We start from the raw sequence: 23,733 nt of genomic DNA on the forward strand, positions 1-23,733 counted from the left end.
TGTAATGTTCTCTTTCTTGGGTTAGGTGCTGACCACACAGGTCTATTTCACTAACATGAAAACTCGCTAGGATCTATAGTGACGGTCTGAGCACTTTTCTGTATGTATGTCACACTCCAAAACTCCAGCTTACTTGAACTTACTTTAAAAACCTATGGATTAGGTTTACTTAATATACAGGATGCCTCAGTAATTTCTGGAATTCCACTATAGCCTAAAAATGGAACAAACAAAGACCAAGAAACCAAAAACAAGTTAGAACTTCTAACTCTGGGGCGCCTAGTGGGGGCTCGGTCATTAAGCATCTGCCTTTGGGTCAGGTCATGATCCTGAGGTCCTGAGATCAAGCCCCACACTGGGCTCCTTGCTTGGTGGGAAGCCTGATTCTCCCTCTCCCACTCCCCCTGCTTGTGTTCCCTCTCTTGCTGTGTCTCTCTCTGTCAAAAAAAAAAAAAAAAAATCTTAGGAACAACAAAACAAAACAAAACAAACAAACAAAAAAACCTCTAACCCTGGGAACAGATTTAGGAATGTTTTCCACTGAAGTGGCTTCTTAGGTAATTGCTAAGGTGAAAGTGCACTTCATTCATTCATTCATTCATTCATTCATTCAAAGTTGGTGGGCTGAAGAGTGACGGGCAGGGAGGGTTTGGTTTTGAATGCTTCCATCAGGTTTTGCTCTCTGTGGAATCGCTGTGGCTTGTTATGCTGGCACTCCCGCTCCCGCTTTGGGTCCTGGTGGGGCTTCCATTAGGTGCAAATCCAGCCCAGAGGGGGCCCTGAGACTCCGGACTGAGGCTAGGCTGCTGATGAGAATATCTCATGAGAGCTGCTCTGGACCCCAGGCCAGGTGCTCTGCAGCGGCTCGAAGAGCAGATGGGCCTCGTTGCTGCCACTCTGCTGCTGGGCCAACCCTGCCATCCTGAGAAAGGAGCTCTCTGTGCCCCTTTCACTCTTTGGACACTCTGTTGGCTCAGCCTGGCAAGGGGAACCCATGCTGCCCTTTAGGTTCAGAGGCCCATTCCTCCTGAGACTTCAGGGGCCTCACTGTCTTAGAGGGAACCTCAGAGTTCTAGAAAGTGTGTTCCAGAGCAAAGGGGTAAGAGGCTGGTGCTAGAGCCAGGCTGCCTGGGTTCAAGCCCAGTTCTGCCACTTAACTGTGTGACCTTAGGCAAGTGATCACCTGCTCTGTGTCTCAGTTACCCACCTGTTAAATGCAAATAAGAACATTACCTCCTTCCAAGGTTGTTTGTGAAGATTGAGTTAATCCTTATATATAGTAAATATATAATATAATATATATTTTTTTCTATAGTAAGTATACATTATTTACTATAAATAAAACATTTATAAATATATATCATCTTCTATAGTAAATATAAAATATATATTTTAGCTTAAAAAAATCCTCATTTGTGTCTTGAGACAGTTCATTATAAAAGGGTTCCAAGGTCAAATGAGTTTGGGAAACACCTGATTGCCTTTGTGAATTAGAGTATTCGAGACTCTGCAGGAGAGAAATTGGAGTAACCCAATGTTAGCCTGCAGAAAGAGCTCACGGCCAAGAGTCTAGCCTGTTCTCAGGTCAGTATTTGTGGCTGGTTGGTACGTGCGCTGCAGTGGGGTGTTAAATATTCTGAGGGGATGGTTTCTACAGAGCTCCCTCTGGGAAACAGTGCTGCATCCTCTCGTGAGGCCGTCTTTATGGCAGAGTCACTTGCAAAGCCCGCACTAAGTTGCAGGGACAGTTTGAAGGGCGCTGAATTTTGTTATCTTCACAACCACCCTAAGAGGTTAATATAATATTATTTAATAATGATAATAATAATAATTATTAATTATGATTAATATATTATAATAATACCTTATTATCAGGGAGGGACACTGAGGCAGCTGGAAGTTAAGTAACTTGAGTGGGGTCACAAGGCTGGGAAGTGGCTTGAATCCCCGTAGTCTGGCTCCAGAGTCCACGCTCGGAACTGCTGTGCTATATAGGCCCTTGGGGCCCGCTCAGAAGCTCCAGGGTGTGTGGAAACTAACAAACTCTTCAGAGTGTCTCAGGCAGACTGGCCACGCCTGGTGCTTCCGTGGCCTCGGTGGTGGGGCAGCGGTCACAGTCTCCCACTGCGCTTGGCTCTCCCCGCCAGTGGATGGCTGGGGGATGGGCCCATCTCTGCTGTCTGTCCTCAAAGCTCTCCAGTGACACAAACAGTAAGCCCACAGGCCTGCTGGCTAGGACCAGACATCTATGTGGTAGCGCCAACAAGTGACCCCAAAGACATTTTTAAGAATTGATCTCCTAATGGCCTAAGGGCTGGGCTGACGTTTTAATGGGGTTGTAGCATTTCCCTGTTGCAGGAATTAGGAGGCCCGTGAGGAAGGGGTGACACTCATCCCATCCTCTGTACCCAAATAGCTTTCTCCAGGGCCTGGCTTTGCAGGATTCTCGGCAGGGTCCGTATCCCGTTGACCCAAGGAGCTGTATCATTTCCCTCTTCCCGTTGAATTCCCATCTGCCCGTCCAGGCCTGCTCATGTCTCTGCACCTCCGCTGACACCTTCCCTGACCGACTCACACCTCTCAGAGCCCGTGACACCCACTGTACACTGTTTCATAAACTCAGAGGGCCTTGGGCCACATGCGAAAGCACCCAGCTTTCGTGTTAATTCCCTGAGATAGAAGGTATCTCTCTACTCTGTCCTGTGTGCCCAAACGACAGCACAAGTAGCTGGAGCAGCTGGGTGTTTGAGCCACCAGTGGCCATGACCGTGGGATTCCTACCCAAAGGGCAGGACCAGGCCAAGGGACTGGCGAGGTCGTGAACCTCCCGCCTGGTTCTCTGCCACCGACGGACCGCAAGGGCGTTAACCTTCTCCTACCTTGCTCGCTTTCAAGATCTCAAACATCAGGGGCAGGCCTTGGGTAACGAGCTCCTCCGTGTACTCTTCCTCCTGAATGGTCTTGAACTCCTTCAGCAGGCACTGGATGAGAGGCCTGCGGTGCTGCTGGAAGGCGATCCGCAAAGACTCCAGCCACGTGTGCAGCGTCCACGGGACCCCTGGGAGGGGAAGGGGAGGGCCCGGAGGGGAGGAGAGGAAAGACAGAAAACAACCACAACAGAAGGTGTGTTTTTATCTGCAAGTGGGCCTTTCCCCAGGACAGCACCAAATGACGAGACCAAGACAAGAGCCGGACGTGGGGTGAACAGCGCCAGTGTTGCTTTTTTTCCCTGAAGACGTGTGGATGTTGAAATTGAAGCTCATAATTCAGGTCCCTTAGCTCTGGGTGTCCAGCTGCGCACGCCATCCATGGTATGAGGAGCTGCATTCTACCAGATCTAACCGTCATGTAGAACATGGACGTGTCACGTGCTGCTTACACCCTCTCCCTACTTCTGGGTCCTGACTCCGTCTACCTCTACCCCTTCTGCCTTCTGGGGGGCGGGGGAACGGAGGCTCAGGGAGGATGGGTCTTGCCCAGGAGCTGGTGACAGAGCTCAGAGCTGGTGACACTTATCGCTGGACTTGACCCTCTACTGCTCCCTCCAGGACAGCCATGGGATGTCAGAGAGAGATCCTGGAGGATACCCCTGCCTGCTGCCGCTCTGCACGAGAAACAGCTTTGCCATCTGTGGGTGCTTCATCAGGCCTCCCTCCCAGAATGGAAACCGCTCGGGCAGCTGCGGGGCACGGAGGCAGAGCGCATCTCCCTACTGCTTCCCAAGAGCGGGCTGTTCGGAGTCCAGAGTGTCATTGTCCTGCTAAAGAGGCTCATGGGGCAGTGGCATCTGTGTCCCATGTACTAAACAGTCACTCTAAGGGAGAGGCCCACGTCCAGAATGGCGGCAGTGGGGGGGCTTTCCTCAGGCCCTCTGCCCCCCTCTACCTGCCACACTGGTTCTGTTGAAGGCCCACTCTGGGCCCAGACGGGGAGGGCAGGGCTGGCCCGGTCCCTGGACACACGGAGGGGCTGGATCCGAGCTAGCTCACTCAGGAGGAGTCACCCCTGCCTTGCTTTCCCCCAGGGCGGCTTTGCACCCAGAGCTCAGGCCTTCTTGGCCGGTCTCCCGGCCCCTGCTTCATGGACCTGGTTCTCTAAGGCAGTGATTCACCAACCACTGGGAACCACCTGGGATGATTGTTAAACATAAAGATTTCCGGCCTTTATCCATCCAGACCCTCGACAGCAGAGCCTCTGGGTGTAGGGCCTGGCAATCTGTATTCGGACAAGCTCCCAGGTGATTCCGATTCCTCAGTTCTCAGGGTCCGGAGTTTGGGAATCATGAGAAAATGACCTGGGGTTGGATGGGCCTTTGGGGATCGTGTGGGTGTTTTAGCCTGCCTGTGCTCCAACCAGCACATGAGAAGCTCCCTGGCCCCGTGGTATGTGTGTGTGTGTGTGCGCATGGGTGTGTGTGTGCATGTGTGTGTGTCAGTGAGCTAGGGCTGGGCAGGGGTGCTGTGGCCAGCGGCAGAGGGCGCCCAGACTGACCTATGCTCCTGATATCAATTGTGACATCCACGTAGCCATGCTCAGCGCTGTGATACATGGCCTCCCTCAGGGCTCTCAGTTTGGCCTTGCTGTTGCGGCTGGCACACAGGGGAGGCGGGGCTGTCTCCGCCAGGTCAGTCCCCTCGGCCAGAATCTCCTCCAGGGACAGGATATCACTCTTCTCCTTTTCTGGCTGAGCGAGCAGTTTGCGGAACACATTCCTGTCAATCATAAACCCAGAGAGGAAGACACTCAGAGATGGTAGGGCTTTGCCGGGGCAGGACGGGGTGTGGGATGTGGGGACCACTCATGGGAGACAATGGAATGATGGGAACGACTCTGGAGTGGGGGTGGGGGGTGGTTTCAGAGGCCTGACCATGGGTGCTTATGTTTTAAGGATGAAGGAGACAGTGGGGCATGGCTGGCTTTGTTTCCTTGAGGGCAGTCTGGAGCTAAGTGCTTTTCTCAAGTATCTGGAAGGTTCTAGAACTGTGCCCTTTTAACTGTCAGCCTGCACAGGGCCCCACAGTGAGTTTGCTTTATTTGGGTTCTGTGGAATAAAACAGGATGGGGGAAACCCTGAAGGAAATGTAGACAAGGAGTAACCAAACGTGTGGGGGTTTTCTTCTTTTTAAAATGGATTCTTGTCCCTTCCTGGCAGCTGAGGTGACGGGCTCGGACCAACACTGGCCAAGGGGAGCGTTTCTGTGAGGTGAAAGCTGATCGGGAAAGGACAAAACAAGGCCATCTGAGTGGATGTGCACTGCGTGGAGTTGGCTCTGAGCAGGAAGCTGGCGGTTAAGCTCACTCTGGCCAGGCCTGGGGTCTGGCCTGCCTCTGGGCCCCACATCCAGAGATGTAGTGGGTCTGGGGTAGGCCTGGGAATCTGCATTTTTAACAAGCACCGCTTGGGACCTTGTGGCTTTGGCCCGTCCTAGCCTACCTGTGTCCATGGGCTGCAGCCTGGCTGAAAGAGTTCATATCCCCCTGGGGGGTGGTGGAAATTCCATTCCTGTACATGGTTCCTATCAGGGGATCCGCACCACGCTCCAACAGCAAACTAACGAGCTCAAAATTTCCTGCAAGCCCAGAGAAGGGGGTTTTATAAGCGAATCAAGCAGAGATACAGTCACAGACACACTGAGGGCCAAGGTGGCGCAGACCCTTGGCGGGGATGAGACTTGGCGGCTCTTACCTACGGCGGCGGCCAGCTGCAGGGGGGTTTCCGAGTAGTTCTCCTCGCCGTGCTCCACGGAGCCCTCCACCTTGGCCCCGGCGTCCAGGAGCAGCTGCGGAGGAAGAGGGGCCACTGAGACATTTGAGGACATGCACGGTGAGGACGCATGAGGAAAAGCTGGTGGAAGTCAGTACGATGCCAGGGTTCCTGCCCTCCCTCTGGGTCAGGGGCCATGGGCATAGGGCGAGGGCAGCTGGACGCCAGACGGTGAACGGACAGCCGCTTGAATCTCCTAGAAGCTCGGACTATCCAAGTGTGGTCCACGAAAAGCAGCATCAGCATCGCCTGGGAGCTTGTTGGGAATGCTGGCTCTCAGGCCCCGCCTCGACCAACTGAATGAGAGTCTGCATTTCAGCAAGATCGCCAGGGGATTGATATGTATGTTCAAGTTTCTAGAAGCACTGCCTTCGGTGCTCACAGCGCCAGAGTGCTGGAAGACTCCCTTTTTGGGTCTGGCACACAAAGCCTCGGAAAGCATTAGTGTGGTCTCTTAGAACCACGGAATCTTGAGTTCCGAAGGACTTTGGGGACCATCTGGGCCAACCAGGGCCACGAGTCCCTTCTAGAACACTCTGGGTAGCTCTGAGGACAGCTGAGCAAGTTTCCTGGCCAGCTAGATCAATTAATTAAGTGGCAGAGTGAGCTTCAAGGAGTTTACTCTGTTCTATGCATTCCCAAAGATACTGGGCTTCTTAGAGATGGCGGCTGTCCATGCTGGATCTCGCTCACAGTGAATGCGTTCTCAACACTGCTATTGGAAAAAGGGGGGGAGCAATCCGCCTTCTTTACTCCCTATCCGGGGCTCCCTGAGGGCACAGCCGGGAGAGGGCTGCTGAGGGCTTTCCTTGCCTTGTGTACCTGCAGGGGAGAGGTGGCCTGACTTCTGTTTGGCTTTGCTTGGTTACCGCTGCTCCTCCTCCTGATTTCAAGGCTTGAGGATGCCCCTGCACTTTAAGGGAAGGCATTTGTATCCACTAGGCCACCCCCCTGGTCCCTTCTTTCCTATATCCCTCTCCCAGGAGTGAATTGGGCATGACATTCTACAGGCAGAAGTCAGCTCTCAGTGTGACATGTCCTACACTCCGCCTCCTAGAACATGACTTTGGATCTGTCTGAAGGAGTCCCATGACCGAGGAAACAACAAAAGATTCCTGTGGATCTCCAGCATTGCCCAGTGGTCCCTGGAACACTCTTTCCTGCCCTGCAGACCTCTAAGAGTCTTAGATGACATAAAAGCAAGTGTTCTTGATGTACCCAAAGCTCTATGAGGCCAGGAGGGGTAATGGACCTGGATGCTGATTTTTTTTTTTTTTTTCCAGAAGCACTGAAGACCAAGTTTAAGATCTAGAATGTGCTGGATAGCTCCTCCTTGAACACCAACTGTACAACAACCAAAGAGTTCAAGCAATACAACTTAAATGCCCAGAGGACCTTGGATGAGGACATCTCTCCATACCTGGGGGTGGGGGGCTGTTTCAGAAGGCCCGTGCAAAGGCCCTACTCTAGACCTCTGAGATCAGATTCTCATTAAGGAGTGTCCCAGTAAGTGTCCTTTAGAACCACTCCCTTGGTGACTTGGGCATGCTTCTTTCCACTGGTTAGAAACCACTATACTCTACAAAACACCAGGGTCACACCTAAGGGGATGTTCTAAGGTCTTACACCAGTCAAATCTTATGTTCACATTATGACAAGCAAAATGAGCAAATCCACAACATCACAGCTCAGGCCCCACCCCCGAGCAACCAGGAACAGCTTTGTCCGTGTGCCACTCGTGTGTGTGAGGCTGCGTGTGGGTCTGTGATCATTTCATATTGGTTAAAGCCAGGCCATATAGATCATTACATATGATATTTATGTTTATATGATATGAATGTGCTATACTTTGTTGCAATTAACCAATATGAATCCCTTAGGGGATGTGCATGCCGGGAGAGGTACAGATTTGCATAATGGAGGAGGTAAAATTAAAGGTCAGACGTGGATAGGGAAATCCATTAATACCTGAACTACAGGAATATGTCCATGCAACACAGCAAAAGTCAGAGCCGTCCAATGGCGGGTCTCGGGGTGGACGGATGGATATTTATGAGGAGTACTGACAACCTATAAACAAATTGAAGTTATTTTCAAAATGTGACCTTGACAGTATTTCGACTAGCAAATCTGACCTATCTGTGGTTGGGCACGTGGGCTAGAGATGTACAGAAGGGCATCCTGGGAGCGCCTGGGGAAATGTTGGTGATAGCGGGCTGGCGACTTTAAGTCCTCCGTGCATCAGAAGGACTCCCTCTTGCTTCTCACCTGAAGGGAGTTAAACTGATGGCTATGGACCTCCTCCAAGGACCTCCAAGGTGCCTTGGAGAAGCTGTGATGGCAGCTATCATGAGCCAGCTCCCCAGCCGGCCCCCTCTTTCTGCTTAAGGAAGGGTGGTGCTTCAGAGGGCCAAGGCATGGCAGAGAGCAGGAGATGCTGGACCAGGACACCCACACCTTTAGGGGAAATTCTCAGCAGCAGCAAACCTCAGGCAAGGTGAGTTCTGCCTCAAGCTCTCAAGCCAGGGGTGGTCACCACCCATCGGATGGAATGACAGTCCCATCTGGTCACAGCTCTCCTGACCTGTCCTCATTTCACTCTTTGGCTGGCTTCCTGAGAGACAAGGACCCTGATGCTGCTGGAAACTTGGGCACAGGCCCTTCCTGGACACACTGTGGGTGAGCAACCTGACCTCAGTCTTTCAATATGGGGCCTCAAAACACCCTAGGCCAAACGAGAGGCAGCAGGGCAGCTGAAGGCTGGGAATCTGCAGTACTGGCACCCACACATGGCTTTTCTCCCGAACACCCCTGGGGCCATCTAGCCATGATGCCTGTTTCATTCAGAGCAGCTGAGTTCACTAATCACCTGCCGGGGGGTGGGGGAGGGGAGGCCTTGAGCTGGGAGCCATGGGATGGGCCAGAGAGGACCAGAGAAGCTCACCAAGGACCCAAAGATCAGGAGCCCTTGCAGGGGTCTGCACGGTGCTGGGGGATTCGTAGCAGGCAAGAAAGTCCCCAATACTTGAAACTTGTAATATCTAAAATGGTCTGGAGGCAAAACTGTGTCTACTGCCTGTTTTCCTCGGAGGAATATCAAAATTACTAATTAAAAAAAAAAAAAAAAGCCCGGTAGTAAGACTACGAGAACATGTGATATTGAACTAACAAGGCTTCATAGGGCTGCTGAGCTGGGATCGTAGCGTGCCAACCTTTCCAGCCTCTGGGGCTGCCAAGAGCTGGCTGCCAGACAGACAGACAGGATAGAACACGGTCAAAAAGCGTGAATTCACCTATTACAAGCCTCATGGTGTGTTGGGGAGGGGGGAAACCGGTATTAACTGAGCCCCAAACTTAGGCTAGGTACCCTTCGTATTTAATTCCAGCAACCCTGAGATGTGTGTGATGCTGCTCTCCCTGCTGTGGATGGGGACGCGGGGGCTCCAAACGGTTACACCACCCGCCCAAGCACAAAAGCAAGTTGCTAAGACTGGAGTTTCTGAATTTGAGCCTGAGTGTCAAATTCTAAAGCCCGTGGGGTGTGCTTTCCACTATACACATCGCACTGCCTCTAGGAAGCTTTGCGATTGGCTTTAAGACCTGGGGCTTCTGCTTGGCCAATGGGCGAGCCAATCAGGATTTGGTAGGGAGGATGGAAGATCTGGGGGAGTGACACCTCTGGGGTCCACGGATCAGCTCTGTATTAGGCAGAAAGGGCTAATGGCTCAGGAGACCACTCTCTCTCCCAATCCCCAAAGGAATGGATCAGCAGTAAGAATCAGACTCAGTCTGGCGGAAGCAAAGGAAAGCCGGTGTTCCCTGTAGCTCCGCTGGTTGTTTTAAAATGAAATGTACATGCCCGCAGCCCCTTGGAGTGTGGCTGGGCTGGGGCCTTGGGCTGGAGGAAATCCACCAGCTGGTCTGGCCTATTTTGCTGGACTGAGCACCCTCAGTGGTGGCTCTCGGGAGTAAAAGCACCCCCGCCCCTTGCTCATTTCCCATCTCTGGGGACGGCCAGGCCGAGGGGCCCTGCAGGGCTCTGCCCCCTCACCTCCACATTCAGATCAGCTCCGGCATCCAGCAGCATCTGAACCATAGCCTCGTCCCCACGGACGCAGGCGTACATCAGGGGGGTCATGCCCTGCAGCGGGTTAAAAAACAGAGAACGGAGAGGGTTTACACGGTGGCTGTGTCACTCAACAAATGGAAACTCTCACCTGCATGTAGGTAGCGATGCTTGTATTCAAAATCCAGCATTAAAAAAATAAACGTGCTGCTCTAGGACTCACAAGGTTACACACCTCCATGTTTTGAAAACCAAAATGGAAGCAAAAAGTGGGGGCAGATGAATTGCCCCCCCTTTTTTTTGGCAATTATTTTTGCTTAAGTTGGAGTATTTTCATCTGTCCTAAGGAACAGTAGACCTAAGAGTGTTTACTAAAACAAGTGGCTGATTTCAACTTAAGGGTCTTAGGAACTTTCTGGATTCTGCAACATCAGTTCAAACTACCTAATTCATAAACACTGTTTCCTTGACATTTTCTTCTTCACAATAAAACAAGTGTCATCTTTGCTTTATATAAGCTGCTGGTCAGTGTCGAGGGAAATTGGATGCCTCTGAGCTTGCCTCCACCACTGACGTGTGGTTTGACATTATCATTTACAAGCAAAAGGCAAGAGGATGAGGAATGGCTTTTAGGAATTCCCTATTTGCTTGTGACTCCTGCTAATTTTGAAGTTCCATAGCCAATAGAAGAAAGGGACAGATTTTGCAATAAATAGTGCTGTAAATGTGGCTATTCGGAAAAACATGCCAATTAGAGCCTTATCTCACACCATACACCAAAATAATTTCTAGTTTGACTACAGATATAGATAAAAAAAAATTAAAACCACAAAAGACATCTAATCGGATCTGTTTTTAGGTGTAAAAGTAATGGAAGAAATCATAAACAAAAATCATTAGTGTTGAGGACATAAAATTGTGAATAGTATAAATAAAATTGAAAGGCAGATAATAAATTGAGACATATTTGTCATATTATAACAAAGGGTTATATGTCTAATATGTAAAGAGCTCTTCTAAATAAAGAAGACAGGCTCCAGTGAAATCCTCATCAAAGGTAAGTAAAAGATTAATAGGGAAACACATACATTGTTGGAGGGTGTGTATAAGGAAACGAAGTCTCTGGGAAGGTAATTTGAGACTGAGAACCTCTAGAAAGGTTGATGTGTTTGAGCCACTATTTCCACTTTTAAGAATTTCCCTAATGATGAGCATAGCATAACATACAGGATCGTAGGATCATTATTTTGTGCTCCTGAAACCACTGTGTCAACTATACTTCAGTTAAAAAAAACCCTCCCTAATGAAACAATCAGGGATTTGAACAAAGACTTGTGTGTTTAACTCAGCATTATTGACGTAAGTAATTAGAAACAACCTAAATATTTAACAACCAAGGATGGTAAACTGAATAAATAACATGACCATTTCATGTAGCCATTAAAAGTGATTTAATAAAAAAAAAGTGATTTAATAAAATATTTAATGATACTGCAAAGTACTTTTAATATACATTATTGGGAAAGGCAAGATGTTATAATTCCCTGTTTTAAAAAAATATAAGAGAGAGAGAGAGAGAGAGAGAGTGTGTGTGTGTGTGTGTGTGTGTGTTAGGACTCCTCGCTGCCGAGGAAAATTCTTAGCTGCTGTTCCTTCCCTGGAACTTGCTGCATGAGCTGTCCGTATGAGAAACAGCTCCATCTGTCCCTTGTGACTCTCCATCTGGGGCTCACATTGAAAACCGCTGTTTGTTTTCTCTGTCCGTGACATCTTCAACCACATGGTGTCTCCGGACTGGTAGAAACATGAGCCTTTCACCACCCCTCAGTTTCAGGGGCTGGGGGACAGCTGCCGATCTCTGAGGTGCCTCCTAGGGCTCTCCAGAACGACTTCTGTGTATCTCAACGTTTGGTAAAAATACTCCTGGAGTTGTTCTGTGATGCAGTAACAGACAGGCAGGCAGAGAACTAATTTTAACCACGCTGAAAAAAGGACTTGAAGGACACATGCTAAATATAAATGACGGCTATCTGGGTGATGGCATTATTTCCTTTCTGGAATAGGCCTATTTTTCTCTATTTTCCATTTCAGCTGCAACGATCATGTGCAACTTCTATAAGGATGAACAAGGATATTTTTATATTTTAAAAACTAAAACTAACTAAATAAAATAAAATTTAAAAAGTGACCCTAAGTCACCAGCAGGGGGAGTGCGTGCGTGCGTGCGTGTGGGTCTGTGTGTGTCCAGGGCCTGCTGTTGCAGCCATCTTGGGACATGGGGCTGCGCACCTGCTGGAGGGGGTGGGGGGTGTTCGCTCAGACTCTCGGACCCTGTACCTGTTCGCTCATGGTGTTGATCCCATCGGGCCCCAGGAGAGACACTGCCTGCTTCACCAGGTCCGTCCGCCCACAGTTCAGCATCCGGAAACCCAGGTCCTGCTTAAACTTGGCTTCGATGGCCACTGCGTCCAGCTTCCGAGAAGCACAAAAGCAATCGTCGGCCCTAAGGAAGGGAGAGATGGTCAGTTGGTTGCAGCGGCTTCCCCAGGAACTGGTCCTGGAGGACCAGGAGAGCTAGAAAGCACCAAGGATCCTTCGCATTTTCCACGTTAATGGCCCGTTCCTAGGCTCCAGTTAAAATACGGATGTCTTGATCCTTGGTCCTTTGTAACTGGGGCTCATCTGTCTTCCTCTGTGCTAAACAGGACAGAGGGAATATTTACTGTTTGCTACGGGCGAGGTGCTCTGCTAAACTCTTGACGTGAGTTCGTTTGTTCAATCCCCGCACAACCCCGAAAGGCAAGGACTACCATTACCCCTCTTGTAACCATGGAGATAGGCATACAGATAAAGGACTTGCCCAGGACCACCCAGCCAGCAACCTATAGGAGACACTGTCCCAGACCCCCTTCTATCCCCTCTCCTTGCTAATTCAGAGGGTGGAAACTGAGGAAAGGAGCCAGGTACTCAGATTGCCTCCTTCCACTGCAGCTTCTAACTAAGCCACCTTGTGGCTTAAGAAGAGGTTAAGTCTGTGAGGGAACAATGTTCTTTTTTATCTTTGGAGGACAGGAGAGGGGCTACTGTTCCAGAAAGTTTATGGCACCGAGGTTCCTCTTTATCAGTAAGCCTAGGACCTGGGGGAGAGCCTTGAGGGGCGAACCACAAAGGGAGCCTCAGGAAGTGGGTGGGGTGGGTATGTGCTTGACTCTTGGTTTGGTTTGTGATGTATCATTCATCTCTGCGTGGGGAGAAGGCCACCCCGAACTAGGAACCCAGGGTAGGAGATAGTACGGTTCTGGACAGGAGGCAGCAAGAGTTTGCTTCCGGCCACCAGGGGGCGCTGATGCAGTGAGGATAGAAACCGGAGCAAGGCGTCTAAAAGCTTGGTGTGGATGTGGGGTGTAGTCCGCAGGCACACCTCAGGAGCTGGGTGTGGGGTTAGGCCTCCAGGGGCCTATTTGTATGAGCACGGGGAGGGACCAAGAAAACCCACAGCTGGCCAGGACCCTGAACTCCAGGATTAAGACCTTTTCACGGCAGGCAGGGGAGACAAGACCACGCACTACTGTTGGAGGACTCGCCAGGGAAGCTCCGCAGGTGGTTGAGGGGGAGGGGAGGACAGAGGGACCCTGGGTCTCAGCATCAAGATGCGATGGGGTTTGTGCCATAAGGCGTGATGCATGGGGCTCTGGATTTGGGACTCTCACAGTGAGGGTTGCCAGATTTAGCAAATAAAAGTTCTAGTATACTAGAACGCTATTCGCTGTTTAATTCTGAAATTGAAATTAAATTTTGTTTTTGAATTTTTTTTTTTTTTTTTAAATTTGTGAGCAGGCAGAGCCGCCTGCCATGATTTGAAAAGAACGCAAGGAGAGACCACGGATCCCAGCCAGCATCTGCAGGGGATGGGAGGAAATTCCCAGTGTGGCGATGGGCTGCATCTAAGTTCTCCCCCCAAAGGGTCCAGGCCGAATGGACAGGACAGAGCAAAGAGGATGAGTGCAACAGGGCCAGGTTCTGGGGCATAAATAGAGGCTTCTGGAGAGGGAAGTGTTGGGGTCTGCATGTGTTGTGTGGCCATGTCTGGAGCCTTGACTGGGTGGCAGGTAGGGAAAACTTTTCTTCTAGAAGACCATTATCTAGTCCCGGAAGAGGCTGATTTGTGAAATCAAGGGCCTCCTTCTTGAGAGCAAAGATGCTACAAATTGTCATTGTTCGTGAATTTGCAGTTTCCTCTCCCCTGTCCATGTCTAAATCCCTTCTGCTATCTATCCTCCATGCTTGACTGACTCTCTCAAATAAGCATTTTTTTTTTTTTTTTCCTGGAGTCAAGTTGAATTCCACATGACTGGAGAAATGTATACTGAGCACCCACTGCGTGTAGGCACCACGATAGGGGGCTAGGAGAAGGGAGACACAGACCCCCCACCCCAGGTTCCCTGAGAGCCCAGACTCATAAGCCAGTAACTCCAAGAACATCACCACAAGTGTTTTCCAGCTACAGAGGCCCTTGATTTTAATTACAAAGAGACAAATGGCAAGGAAATTACTGTAGCTAAGATGGTGATGATGATAATAATTGTTATTATAGGAAGCTAACGTGCGCTGAGTTCTTATTATTGAAATCTAAGCTCTTTCCGCATATGAAGTCATACAGTCATCACGACAAGCCCACAATAAGAGCTCTCAGGAGCCCCGTTCTAGACCTGAGGAACCTGCCCCTGTCACAGAGCTGGTAAGCACGAGCCCATATAGTACTGCGTGTCTGAAATTCAACTTTTTCTTTTTTTTTTTTGCAACTTTTTCTTAACACATCCACCACCCCCCAACTTCCCAAACCTGTCCCCCAGTCATCCTGTCCCTCTGTGAATGGCACCCCTGAGCTCCCAGATGCTCAGACCAGAACCTTCTCCCATGTTCATGGCCATGGCATCAGTTGGGTGATTTTGCCGCCCCAATTCCAAATCCATCCCCTGCTCTCCAGCGGCCTGGCTTCCAAACACCGGCCCCTGAGACCAGGACCCGAGCCGAAATCAAGAGTTGGAGACTCAACCGACAGAGCCACCCAGGTGCTCAAAGCAGTCTCTCACACGAGGAGAGTGAGCTTAAATTGTAAATAAGACTGTGTGGTCCCTCCGCTTAAAACCTTCCCATGCCTTCCCCTGTACTGAGACTGGAATCCAGCTCCCGGGGCCTGGCCCGCAGGCTCTGCAGGGGTGGAGCGCCCCCACCCCACCCCCGAGTCCTTCAGCAGGTGCCGCCCTCCGCCGGCCCGCGTCTCTCCTGCCTCGCAGGCTTTATTCTCGCTCTTCCCTCTCCTGGCTCTTGGCGGGGCTGGCTCCTTCTCGCCCCCCAAATGTCATGTCCAAAGGAGGCCTTCTAAGGAGGGTACCCCCCTTTCCTGCCTTTCCACACCCCATCTCCGGCCAATTTCCTCCTCCCCTTTCTTAGCACTTTTCACAATCTGTGACTACAGCATTCCATTCGTTCTGTCTGTCTATCTTACGGTTTGTTTCCAGCCTCCTGGGGGCAGGACCACATCTGTCCTGTGGTGCCTCTTATGTGTCTGAAGCATTGGGTCTTGACGGAGAGCAAAGCCCTGCACCACTTGCTTTTTCTTCTTCTTCTTCTTCTTCTTTTTTAAATTAACATACAGTGTATTATTTGCCCCAGGGTACAGGTCTGTGATTCATCAGTCTTACACACTTCACAGCACTTACCACAGCCCGTACCTCCCCCAATGTCCATCATCCAGCCACCCCCATCCTGCCCACCCTCCTCCCCTCCAGCAACCCTCAGTTTATTTCCCGAGATGAAGAGTCTCCTGTGGTTAGTCTCCCTCTCTGGCCTCATCCTGTCCCACTTTGCCCTCCCTTCCCCTACAGCAGGTCCCGGGAAACACCTGTTTTTCAAGAATCCCTCAGTCGTACAAAGTGAGTAATGGTTGTGATTACTCAATGTTACCAGCTAAAGCAAGTAAGAAACATTTTCCGTAAAGGCTTGTGAAAACGTGGCTTTCTGTTCAACCTGGTTTGTTAGAAAATTTACCTCTGCAACATTGAAATTCCTGCAGCACTCTTGTAAACACGACTCAGAGATCCATTTACTCGTTCTGAAGGGCCTGGAAGGATCTGCCACGGAAGACCAATAGGTCCCCTTGGGACCTGGCAAATACGTGCACCTCCCGAAGGGTGGGACTAATTTATGCAGAAATCTATGAGGCCGGTCCCCTGGGGCTTCACCAGAAGGGGATCAACTCTGTGGTTTCCCCCTCCAGTGGCTTTCAATGACGCCATAAAAAATCTGATCAATTTAAGTAAGAGGTCAGCTATGGAAGTAGTCAATTTCTCTGATTTCTCAAGGGCCCTGGCCCCGAGAGACTGCCTCGATATTGTCTACCCCTTCAAGAATGTGACTTCAGAAAGATGTTTTCCAAGGAGGTCCCAACACAGCAAGCGATTGGGTTGACTTTGGTCCCCTGGGAAGGAGGTAGCACTGGGGAGGGGTGTGATGTTTTCTGCTGATCTCTTGATGAACTCCCACTGACACAGGCAAGCAGCTGAGGCCTCAGACACATTTTATTCATATATTCATTTTTAAAGCTAGCATGCATGGGAGTTGTGAGCATGAACTCTGGTTCCCAGTTCTGCCACTCAGCGGCTGTGTGATCTTGGGGCAGGTTCCTTAACCTCTCTGATTTTCAGCTTTCTCCTCTGTAAAATGAGTTTAGTAAGAACACCTTCGTCCCAGGATTTTGGATGTGGGTTAAATGAGACAATCCACGTATGGTGCTTAGCAAGGTACAGAGCTTTGCACACAGTTCTCATGAAGTGTTCACGATCGCATATCATAATCGTTACGGTAAATCACAAGGCAAGGCGTAGCCTGGAGAGAACGCACTGTATTTGGAAGGACCAAATACAGAGACTTGGAGACTGAAGAACACTGTAGTAATCGTGCTTCTTAAGGTTTCAAAGGAGACACTGCAGCTAAGAAATTCCACCAGAATAAAGGCAGTCCTTTTCCCTGTGGGGAGACCCTGGCCCCCAGAAAAGCTGCCAGGCCTCAGCATGGTTTTGCAAGCAAACTGTAAGTGATGACAGAGGTTGGAAAGGGAGGGGGATGGGGTCAGGCTCGAAGAAAGCACAGTTTCTGGAACATTTCAACAAGCAGGAAATGGTAGAGCAGAGCCACTCAGGATGCTGGAGGCTGCCCAGCCAGGCTCCCAGCCCCTCTTTTCTCTCCTACCCCAGGACCAATCCTGACCCCACTGATGCTGGAAGGTGCCAGGCAGTTCCCAGGCTCCCTGAGCGATGAGTCTAGAAGCCCCTCTCCAAGGGTGTGGCTTGGATGCCTGCCAAGCTGGGTTTGTCACTAACTGCTTATGCTGTGCACCTAACCTTGCACAGGTAACTCGGTCTCATTCCATTTTCTCACGTGTAACATGGAGACCCTAATATTTTTACGTATCTTACCGACTTAACAAATACACGTTCTTACCACGTACCAGGCATATTATAACTTTTGGCAAGTGTTAACATGTTTAATTCTCACAATAACCCCACGAGGAAGGCTTTATTGTTATCACATTTACAGTCAGGGAAAAATGGGGCACAGAGAGATTAATTAACTTGTTCGTTGTCACACAGCTAATAAGTAGGACTTGGGATTTAAGCCCAGGCAGTCTGGCTCCGGCGTCTGTCCCACTAAGTGCTCTGTACAGCCCAGTTCTTAGCAAGGTGCTGGCAATCCCTGGGCTTCTGTGCATGACTCTGGGATCTGAACCTCAAAGGCCCAAACAGTCTCTAAAACCATGACCTGCCCTCACCAGTAAAAAAGAAGCCAGCCCTTACTGTTTGCTCTCTGTGTGCCAACCACCATACCGAGTGCTCAATTCCTACCCCTTCAACTGACCTCCCCTTGAAGGCATTGTTATCATTATTCCCATTTTCTGGACAAGGAAATTGAGGCATGGGTCTGAGTGTTTGACAGCAAAGCTTGTCTCTCACAGAGCAGGCAGAACCTACTGCTTTAGACTTGAGTTCAGACCACCCCCCCCCACCAATGCCCCGTGCTTCAAGCCTGCTGCCTTGGGCAGGGAAACTAACCCGTCTAAGCCTCTCTTTTCCGATCTGCAAAGCAGGGATGGTAACGCTGGGACTTACGCCTCTATCTGGGATGAGGATTAAGAAATAAAGCTTTGGAGCCACTCAGCACAGCGTGTGATGATAACTGCACACAGAATGCATACTTATTTGTATTTGTATATGCACACTGTTTTGTGATTGTAGGTCCTCTTTCCCGGGATTTAACGGGGCATCTGGAAGTCCCCCACTCCCTACCCTCCCACTCACGCTTCTTCAGTCCCAGGGCAGGTCCCTCTTTGCCCCCACAGCTCTTTCCAGCCGCCGTGGAGCCCAGCCCTCACCAGGGCCTTGTTTGCAAGAGCTCTCTGCTCTTGTTCCCCCGGCTTCTCACTACCTTGGTCTACCAGCAGGCTGGCAGCCTGGGACAGAGCAGCTTCCCAGGCCCATCCCAGAGGCAGCCGCCAGGGGTCAGCCTGCAGGGGTGGGGGAGGCGGGCTGAGGGAGGGGTGGAGCCGCTCTGCCCTGCTCTCATGGAAGATGCCAGTGCCCGCGACCGTGGGGCACAGACAGAGGTGTTTACCCACAGTGGGGATGACTCTGGGTGGGGGGTGCAGTCCCCCTCTGGTGCTTGAGCCCCAGGACCTGTGATCTGCTTTATAGTATGGTTCCCAAGTCACATTACTTGCCTTTTTTTTTTAACAGTAGTCAAAGAAAGAGTAAAGATTTGCAGTTTTCCTAACACACTATAGTCAATCCGAACAATGGCATTTACAGATAGCCTTCCCAGTGCTAGACATTTCCCATGTAAGAGCTCACCTCATCCTCCAAATAATCCCACTGTTGTCTTTATTTTACAGACGGAGAAACTGAGGCACGAGCTTCTGTCACTTGCCCGAGGTCACACAGCTCATAGGTGGCAGAGCTGTCATTCAGCCCCGCTGGTCTGACTGCTGAGCCCATGTTCATGTCCTGCTTCGACCCTCACAGGAACCCCAAAAGTCAGGCTCCCATATCCCCATCTTACCGATGAGGAAGCAGCAACCAAGTGAAATTAACTATCTTGCCTTCAAGTCACTTGGCTCTGTCTGCCTCCAATCCTACCCCGGCTGGGGGAAATGCCACGATTCATTCATTCCCATGTACTGTTCCCTGAGCGCCAGCAGCAGGCAGGTCAGGGTCAGGAGCTGGGACCAGCAGTGAGCTGGCCGGATCAGGAGCTGGGACCAGCAGGACCTGGCCCTGCCCTTGCAGGCTGCACGGGGAAGGACACGAAGCAGGCTGTTGGCTGCAGCCGTGACCACATAATGGAAAACGGAGGGGTCCAGGAGAAAAACGAGAAGCTTATCCCCAACTCTAAGTCCTAATTGAGACTCCCAACAGCCGGCCTTTCATGTTCCTTGGTGGGATACCAGAGAGATGTATGATGTCGAGGAGACAATGATGCTGATTTCATTTATCTGGACCCCAGGAAGCTTGCTGAAGGGTGGCAGAGAGAACTACTGATGATGTATATCCCGAAACAGCCCAGCTCCTGGCTGCATAACTCAGGGCAGGTCTCCCCAGTCTCTCTGGACTTCCGCCTCCCCATCTCTAACATGGGGAGAACAGGACGTATGCGTTTGGGTTTTGTGGGGGAACAAGGCACACTGTGCACATGAACCTGTCCGGCTGCTCTGGAGACCTGGTGGAATGGGGGACACATGCCTAGGAAATGTGGGATGTGTGATGCTGACAGGGATTGTGACTTTCTAGAAGACGTGGACATCGGTCAGCCATCTGAAATGCAACAGAAATGTCACGGACGGTCAACGCCCACAGCACCTCTTCAGGAACAAGGGCCAACGTGTTGGCTCTGAGACAACACCCAAGCCAGGCATGCAAAACATGGTTCATCTCAGGCACGAACTCTGATTCGTTCGTTCGGCTGCTGGAGTGTGGTGTGGGGGATTCTGAGGCCAGGTCTCAGCTTGGCCAGGCAAGAGGAACACGGCACCCTTTAAAGAAACGTTCTGAAAGCAACTGGTAAGGCGGAATAGGGCCAGAGTAAAAGCTCAGATAAATGTGGTTTTAAGTCGTGGCTGTACCCCCCATCAGCTGTGTGACCTTGGATAAACCGCATCTCCTCCAACAATATCAGTTTTTCTCCTCCGTAAAATGGGGCTGTGGGGCTAGTCAAGATCTTGGGGGCCTCCAAGCATGGACATTCTCTGAGTTGATCCCATGTTTTCTGGTGCCCATGAACCATTCCTTCCTAGGCACCAGCTTTCCCCCCTTTCCTCCATCACAACCCTTGAGTGTCTCTGTTTTTGCTCTTACTCAAACTCTTGTTCATGGCCAAGAGGATCATCTGGGAAAAGCTGTGTGGCAAGGAGTGCTGTCTCCCAGCATGCATTCTCCACCCCTCCTCTTAGAGTAGCACAGAATCTTCTTCCTTCTTTGACTTTTGGCACGGCTTGTGGCTGTCCCGTTAGAAAGTCTATTTCCCCTTGTGGCCGGTGACAGCCATTTGGCTAAAGTTCACACCAACACACATGAGCAGAAGGGACATAGGAAACTTGCATGTCCTGCTGGGGAGCGGGAGCCAGCTCGGACTGGCTGGGAAAGCCAGTGCTGTGTATCTTCCCCATTCTGGGTTGGCGACATCTCCTTGTCAGCCTGAAATCAGCCATTGTGGAAGCATTTATACCAAGGGAGCCGGCAGACACCACAAGCCACGGCTCCTGCTGTCCTGCTGTTGAACTTTCACCAGCACACTGTCTATGTCATCTGCTTGAAAAGAATATTCTAGCCCTGGGATAACAGTCCCATCTCCCCCTCCCCAGCAGATAAGCAGACCTGCCTATGTCCCAGCGCTGACCACACAGGTGAGCCGAATGCACTAGGGCAGCGCTGGCCAACTTTTTCTTAGTAAGAGAGGTAGTCACTATTTTCAGCTTTAGGCTAGAGGACAGCCATAGACAAATGGGTGTGACTGTGCTCCCATAACATTTCATTTAAAAAAACAAACCAGACTGACTCAAGGGCCACAGTTTGCTGACACCTGCTCTCAAGGAGCCACAAGCAACAAGATGGAAGGGTTGGGGGTCTTCAAGGGATCTTGTGGAGCAGACAGAGCTGCCCCATTGACCTGCCCTGGATGAACTATTACATGGCGGAGAAATAAACATCTAGTTTAGTTAAATCTCCATACTTGGAGATGCTCTTGTCATTTAACTTACACAGGAGCTAAGAAAATAACTGCCCGTTAGGGCTCCTCTCCTAAAGCATCAGAAAGAAATATACATTTCCTTGAAATGAAAGGGTCAGATTTGGCTGCTTCCTCCCATTTCCTAATTTCTGTGTCTCCAGATAAGAATACGAGTGTCTGCAGGTCCAAGGCAAGGTATGTATTCCTATAGGGTATGTAGGAGAGTAGTTTCCTGGGTTTTGTTTATAAGGATCTGGTGACCCACAGGACAAAAGCAAGACTGTGCTCTCAGCGTCTTTGTGGCTGCCAGGCTGCCTTGGCGGGGGGTGGGGGGTGTCCTGAGGGGTGCATCAGGCCTGCAGATGCTCCCTGCCATCCCCGGCTCTAGCTTCTTAGTTTATTGGGCATCTGGATGAGGTCAGCCTGGGGAGGTGGAGGCAACAAGGCCAAGAATCTGCTGGTTGATACTTTTATCACAAAGCAGCTCAGTGGTTCTCAAAGAGCCAAAGAAGAAAGCCACGTTCTGTTCTTGCTGTGAGGTGCAGGAGGTCTGACTGGAGGAGAACTTCAGGGAGCAGGGAGATGTGCAGGGCTTGGGTGCTGAGGGGCAAACTCTAGGCCAGGGCAGTCCTAAGACCTATGCTGCTGGCTGACACACGGTTTGAAAACAGGCTGCAGATAACTTTCATGTGGGGCACCCCTGTGCCCAGTCCTCTCTATTGTCTTCTATCATGCTGGGTCCACACGTGTGTTCTCTGCTTGTCCCTGGGCCTCTGAGTTTGGATCCCGGACTAGCGAAGGATGAATGTGGTTAAGTTCTAGACGTACAGGTGACTATGGTAGGTGCTAGATGCACAGAGAGATACTAAGGAACTAATATGTTAAGAAATCTTCATTACGGTTGGGAGACAAACCATAAGAGACTCTTAATCTCACAAAACAAACTGAGGTTGCTGGGGGGAGGGGCATATGCAGAGGGGGGTGGGGTTATGGACATTGGGGAGGGTATATGCTATGTGAGTGCTGTTAAGTGTGTAAACCTGGCGATTCACAGACCTGTACCCCTGGGGCGAATAATACATTATATGTTAATAAAAAATAAAATATTTTTGGGCGCCTGGGTGGCTCAGTGGGTTAAGCCGCTGCCTTCGGCTCAGGTCATGATCTCAGGGTCCTGGGATCGAGTCCCGCATCGGGCTCTCTGCTCAGCGGGGAGCCTGCTTCCTCCTCTCTCTCTCTCTGCCTGCCTCTCTGCCTACTCGTGATCTCTGTCTGTCAGATAAATAAATAAAATCTTTAAAAAAAAAAATAAAATATTTTTAAAAAAGTAATAAAAAGAAGAATTCTTCATTAATTCATTCTGATCACCTATTATGTGTGATACACCTATTAAGTGCTTCCATACTCAAAATATTTTATGGTTCCCAAACAATAATGATAATAATAATAATAGCATAACATAAAGCATTCCTTTTTTTCTTTTTTCACAAAGGATTTCTTGTGTGCCAGGAACTATTTTAATTGTGCATATATATACACACACACAGATATAAATGTATCCTACACATATCTGTGAATGATTATGTGATGGCGTATGCATGTCTATATACATGTAACATATATGTACACACACATACACTCATTCACATATATGATATTATAGAATCCTTACTTTAACCCTGCAGAATTTACTGCATCTTTCAGAATTTATCTGTATCTTAGCCCAGAGAGCCGAAGAAACTCACCCAGGTCCCAGAGCCAGCAGATGGTAGGACAGAGATTAGAACCAGGCAGGCTGTTGCTGGAGCCCTGCTCCTCCCGCCCTACCCCTACCCCACTTTCTGTCTGTGCTACTGAACGTCTTCCATGTTCACTAGATGCTATTCAGATGCTCCCTAGTTCACTACTAGATGCCACGTCCTGGGCAGGGGGCCAAAGAAACATAAATTCCCGTGCACGGGCCTCAAACTCGAGGCCCTCTTGCAACTCTCCCTCCCGAGAGCTCCTCATCACCCAACCATTTCTTCTTTCTCACCATTTCAGCCAATGAGGCCCACTGCCCATGCCACATACACGTCTCCTTACTGCTTTCTTGCCTGCACACACGGTGTCCTCACCTCAGATCCTCTCCCTGTGTCTCGCTTTCTTTCAAGTCCTCCTGCACTCACGAGTCCCATTAAGCCGCCTCTGGCTTGCAGAATCCCAGAACGTCAGTGCTAAACAAGAGCAAGGGCACTGGGGCCAGCTCCTAACCTTCTTAAGATCAGAAGTGTTAATTGGAAGGGGTCCCGGATGTATCAAGTAGCAGAACTCGTGTCTTCCTCTAAGGTCATTTGGCAAGTCTCTCTATGGATACCTTTAGACTTGCGTAGAGCAGCGATTCTCAAACTGGGTGCCTCTGACACCCAGGGGCACCTGGCAAAAACCTGGTCTCAGCCTGGGTGGTCACAGCTAAGGACAGGCTGCTGGTGTCTGGTAGGTAGACAGATGCTGTTGACAGCCTGCAGTGCACAGCACCACCAGCCCCAAATGTCCACAGTTGAGAAAGGCTGAGGTTGAGAAATCCTGGTGGAGGGTAATAACATTTTTTTTGCATCACCTCATATAGATCAAGAAGTCCCCATTA

General features: G+C 50.2%; 1 protein-coding gene and 1 long non-coding RNA gene across 5 annotated transcripts in view; one reads left to right on the forward strand and one right to left on the reverse strand.

Moving 5' to 3' along the window:
- Positions 1–23,733, reverse strand: part of BTBD11 (BTB domain containing 11) — a 289,817-nt gene that overhangs the window by 35,831 nt on the left and 230,253 nt on the right. For 2 of the 4 annotated variants that reach the window (XM_032346484.1, XM_032346487.1), the window contains 7 exons: positions 12,168–12,333; positions 9,816–9,905; positions 7,733–7,834; positions 5,687–5,780; positions 5,435–5,570; positions 4,492–4,712; positions 2,880–3,058 (listed from right to left, as the gene is read on the reverse strand). In XM_032346484.1, the coding sequence (XP_032202375.1) occupies positions 2,880–3,058; positions 4,492–4,712; positions 5,435–5,570; positions 5,687–5,780; positions 7,733–7,834; positions 9,816–9,905; positions 12,168–12,333 (988 nt within the window). The remainder of the gene's footprint in view (positions 1–2,879; positions 3,059–4,491; positions 4,713–5,434; positions 5,571–5,686; positions 5,781–7,732; positions 7,835–9,815; positions 9,906–12,167; positions 12,334–23,733) is intronic. The other 2 variants (XM_032346485.1, XM_032346486.1) reach the window with 2 other exon arrangements.
- On the forward strand, positions 4,669–7,569 carry LOC116592879. Its single transcript, XR_004286642.1, has 3 exons — positions 4,669–4,752; positions 5,153–5,824; positions 7,048–7,569. It is a non-coding gene; the product is annotated as an uncharacterized LOC116592879 (long non-coding RNA).

This window comes from Mustela erminea, chromosome 6, assembly GCF_009829155.1.
Source record: "Mustela erminea isolate mMusErm1 chromosome 6, mMusErm1.Pri, whole genome shotgun sequence".
Taxonomy (NCBI): domain Eukaryota; kingdom Metazoa; phylum Chordata; class Mammalia; order Carnivora; family Mustelidae; genus Mustela; species Mustela erminea.